The sequence below is a fragment of the Dicentrarchus labrax genome, unplaced genomic scaffold (assembly GCF_905237075.1).
Source record: "Dicentrarchus labrax unplaced genomic scaffold, dlabrax2021, whole genome shotgun sequence".
Classification (NCBI taxonomy): Eukaryota; Metazoa; Chordata; class Actinopteri; family Moronidae; genus Dicentrarchus; species Dicentrarchus labrax.
Window position 1 is genome coordinate 5,012,834 of NW_026136719.1, and position 4,773 is coordinate 5,017,606.

Consider the following 4,773-nt stretch of genomic DNA (forward strand, 5'->3'; position numbering starts at 1 on the left):
GAATCACCTGACTGACAGCTACAGGCCTGAAAGTAAAGAGCCTTTATAACTAAATAAAGATTGTCCATTAATCACAGGAACCAAATGTGAGTGTGAGTAGCTTTCTCTTTGTCTTTTTGTTCGTCCTGATGAATATTCAGCTTTAATACTACTTCTCTTTAGTATAGAGTAAGAGAATGAATAAATTAATAATGACAGTACAGTCCAGATTAATCCGCTGCATGAGGACAGCTGAAGTTGTTAGTGTCATATTAAATTCCTGCCATATTTTGTAAGTATTGAATGACTCAATGTAGGCCTGTCCAAAAACTGTAAACAAATGTATGTACACATATAAAAGGTATTCATTTCTTTTCACTCAAATACTGTGTTGAAGTACACATTTGAGGTACTTGCACTTTACTGCACTTTCCACTGCATTTCAGAGGCACATATTGTGCTTTTAACTCAACTACACTTATGGTTACTTTTCAGATTACATGCAAAATATACAATGAGCCTTAAAGTACCTACATAGACAAACGAGACATTTAAATTTGCTAACATGTATCAGCAATAATAAATAATTATATGATTTCATATGAAACCATTCTGCATAATGAGTACTTTTACTTTTGATACCAGGATGAGAATACTTAATACAACAATATGAGACAATATGCGACCAATTATATCCTTCACATTTTACAAATATTGAGTGACTAAGTGCCCTTAAATGAAAACGTACAGATATCTAAAGACAGTTTGAAGAATTTAATGTGAACACACAAGAAAACAGTTCCAGCTTTGAAACAGATGTAAGTTGAATTTAACAACAGAACATCAGGATGTTTTCTGCTGCAGTGTTTTCGAGGCTCACACCCAGACACCCCTTCACTTTGGCCAGTTATCCCTGCAGCACCAGGTCCTCTGACCACTCCTCTCTTGGCTTACCTTGCGTAATCTGTTTCCTGGCAGTGTCAAGCTGATGGCTGGTGGAAATCTCTCCGATCACAATCAGCATGCGATAGCTTCTGTGCTGGAACGCAGCTCCGGCGCGGTGCTGTCCATGGTGCTGAACACACTCCTCCGGCTCTGCTCGCTCCACTGAGACAGCTGCTGAGATAGGGATTTCCATGGTAACAGTGCCACTAGTGGACGCTGAGCCCTTTTCCATCTCCATGACAACTGCATCCGGAGCAAGCACCATGACAGTGCAGTATGGACTGGGCGGATTGGTGGGTGTGGCTTTTTGGAAAGTGAATATTTGATTGGATCGCAGGTTATGTGGCTATTTGATGTCACAGGATGTCATTGGACGAGAGGAAAAGAGGGATTTGAGAATTTATGTTGATCATATTTTTTCATTATGACACTGCTGAAGCTCACTGTCACTGTTATTAATGATGAGGAAGACAGTGAAGATGAAGCTATTACTTCCTATAATCTGTCGACAATTATATTGTGAAAATATTTTCCAAAGGCAAAAGTTGAAACCCAGAGGTCAAGAATAAATATCCATGCTCAAATGTTTGAAAACATTTATAACATGATTGCTTACAGTGAATAATTTAAACACACTCATTTGGGTTATTGAGTGCAATCAATGCAAGAACAGTACAGTATCCCCTGTTTTGTTCTTTTTTTGTTCAACTCTGCCAGACAAAAGGACTGAAAGTAAGACATCTGTGGCACACAAAGCTTCTATTTATATCAGTGTCACTGCAAGTACCAGGCAATGTGCTTTGGTTACTAAACTGACACCTCTTTGTTCCCATCATGAGCAAAACAAGGCTTCAACTGTGCAGAGAGAAACATTGACAACAAAGACTCACCGTCAGAAGAGAAAAAAAACGCTATTTTAAGCTTCATAAGACATTTGAATAAGTTCACTCTGTAACACAAACGTTGCAGGTTAGTATTATATTGACAACACTTGTGTGGTGCAAGTCTAATCACTAAAACTCACTGGGTTAAAAACTAACCCAGCGTGGGTCAATGTAGCACCGACTTAATACTGGGTAAACTTTACCAAGAACAAATGGGCTGTTTTGACCCAGTGTTGGTGTTATTTTTACATTACTGTTGGGCTTCTGGATCCAAACCATCAGTTTTTGTCTCACAAGTACACCGTAACACTGACACTGGATCAAAACACCAGAGGTAAATGGACCTGTACTTGTACAGCACCTTTCTAGTCTTCTGACCACTCAAAGCGCTTTTTACACTACATGCTGTTTCCCTTTCACGGCAAAGTCCATCAAACAGAAACTAATCGTTCATGCAGATTCACACACTGATGACACAGCATCAGGAGCAATTTGGGGTTCAGTATCTTGCTCAAGGATAATTTAACATGCAGCTGGGTATCTGTTACTTCCCCAGTTGTGGGGTCCAGGGGAAAAGAGGCATAACAATAAATAATTACCCGGGCGTTTAAAGAAGGGCAGGAAACAGAAATATTTGTACTTTTAAACTATTTATTCCAACGTAAAAAAAGGTCCAAAACGTAAACACAAAACAACTTCCTAAAAAGGAAGGAAGTGAAAACACACTTAATTAAACAAAACACGCATACAATAAATAAATGACGCTATCCCTCCACTGAGGGAATAACGGTAACACACGAGCACCACACAGCTCTGCGTCACACCCCGACAGCCAACCAACAACCTTCCGATTAGTGGACGACTGGCTCTACCTCTGAGCCACAGTCGCCTCAAGGTGTGAACTCGAGTCACATAACTTGGACTTAAGTCACATTATTTGATGACTTGACAAAATCAAAAAAGACTCAACTTGAACTTTCACACCAGTAACTCTTGACTTCACTTGGATAATACTGAGAATATCAGCTACCGTCCCCCGAGTCCAAATATTAGAAAGTATTTTAAAAGCTTAACACTAATTACTTTCCCTTTATTTCCTAAAACAACTAACATTAACATTATTCATTCCCTGCAAGTTAAGAACCATGTAGAACTTATGTCACGTTAAAATGAACCAAAGATAATTTTGTTTTGTTTGTTCTGTTGTTAAAATGAGATTACATTTGATGAAGAGTGCATTATGACTTGTTTAGAACTCAATACTCAAAGTTTAGGACTTGGGACTTGTCAGTCTTGACCTGGGATTTGAGCGCAAAGACTAGAGACTTTCTTTTTGTAACAAAGACTTGGTCCCACCTCTGCAAAACACCCCATTGGTAAAGTTAACCCAGTGTTGTCAGTGCCATATTGACCCAAAAACCCAAATCAGCAATAAACTGATGCACATAATCAGTCCAGCCATTATCCGTGTATCAAAGCCTCGTTGTTGTATCGCTCCATTGTTGTCCAAAAACTATTAAAAACACATCCGTGTGACATATTACCATGTAAATCCTCCCATTCATGGAGGTTGTAATGCTCAGTTTGTGTTGAAACTCACTGATTCGGGGTACATGGGGTGGACAAAAACACTTAAAACCTTCATGAAGGGAGGATTTATTGCAGGACTGTTGTATTAGACTGCATTCGTTTTAGAAAGGTGTACCTAATAAACTGGCAACTAAATGTATTTGTGATTAGTTAAAACTGGTAGTTTTCATTCTGGGTCTAAACTTGTCTTTGACCCTCACTGTTTCTGTCAGCACTGGTATGTTCCAGAAGATACTGTGCTGTTGGTGGTGCTGTGGCTGGTAGTCAGTGACATTTCCTCCGGTGGTGATGGATCACCATGGGCTTTAATTTGGCTCTAGTGTGTAAATCTCTCCTCAGGAAGATGTGTGTTACTGGGAGTGAGTCAGCAGTCCAGTCTCCGACCACTCCAGAGTGTCTGCTGGCCTCTGCTGGGAGGAAAGGCAGCTACAGGAGCACATTCTTGTTCCCTAATAAATTCCCAGCATTTACCACCCAAGAACGGAATTACAAGATACATAATTAAAACAATCTGACTGCAAATGAAAAGAACTATTAGAAATGCAAGGGGGCTTGGGAGTTGGACAGTGGGTGGGCTGGGGGAAGAAAATGTTAGTGTTCATTACATTTATTGTATGTGTACCTTTGTCATGGAAAAACCCAATATAAAGATGTAATTATTATTATTTTAAATGCTGAAGAAATATTGTTGTATCATAAAGATGAAAGAGTTTTGTGATAACTGTTGTTGTAAAATTCTATTGAGGGTGAAGATTATGAATAGAAAGATGATGTTTCACAGTTGTGCCTGAACTTTTAACTTCTGTTACTGAGTATTGAGTAAAGTCTGATAAAAACTAATTTTACAAGCCATCTGCCACTTTCTAAGCCTTAAGTTTGTTGGAGTCTGAGCAAAAATGAATATAAATTACTTTTTTTCATTCAGTCTGTCTTGATTCACCTTCCTTTACCTCCCACTGTTACATATTCTAATACAGTACAGGTTGGGTTTGAATTATGTCTGAACTATTGCATCTGCAAAGGCTTCCAGTTGCATTAAACTACAGAATAAATGCCTTTAAAACTGCACAATCTATTGCAAACGCACCAACCGATTTCTGTTCAATTTCTTCTATTCTATCACATTTAACCACTGAAAGCACATTAGATTGCCCTTTATCGTCTTTATTTTAAAAGTTATTTTGAAGTAGGTTGTATCCCAAAAACAAAACAAAAGAAAAATAAATAAAATAAATAAAGTTCCAATTTTTCCGTTTTTTAAATGAAAGTAATTCCGATCACTGTCTATGTGCAGCAGCTGTGGGTGACTTCAGTGGAAATGAGCATGGTATCTACATTTATAAAATGCCTTTGCATCTTTACGTGCCATGCGTGT

General features: G+C 38.5%; 1 protein-coding gene across 1 annotated transcript in view; it reads right to left on the reverse strand.

The window, feature by feature from the left end:
• map1aa (microtubule-associated protein 1Aa) overlaps window positions 1-1,167 on the reverse strand; it is a 43,744-nt gene extending 42,577 nt beyond the window's left edge. Inside the window, exon 1 of the mRNA XM_051380611.1 lies at window positions 934-1,167. Within this exon, the coding sequence (XP_051236571.1) occupies window positions 934-1,162 (229 nt within the window). The 5' untranslated portion in view covers window positions 1,163-1,167. The remainder of the gene's footprint in view (window positions 1-933) is intronic.
• Between the last annotated feature and the right edge of the window lie 3,606 nt (window positions 1,168-4,773).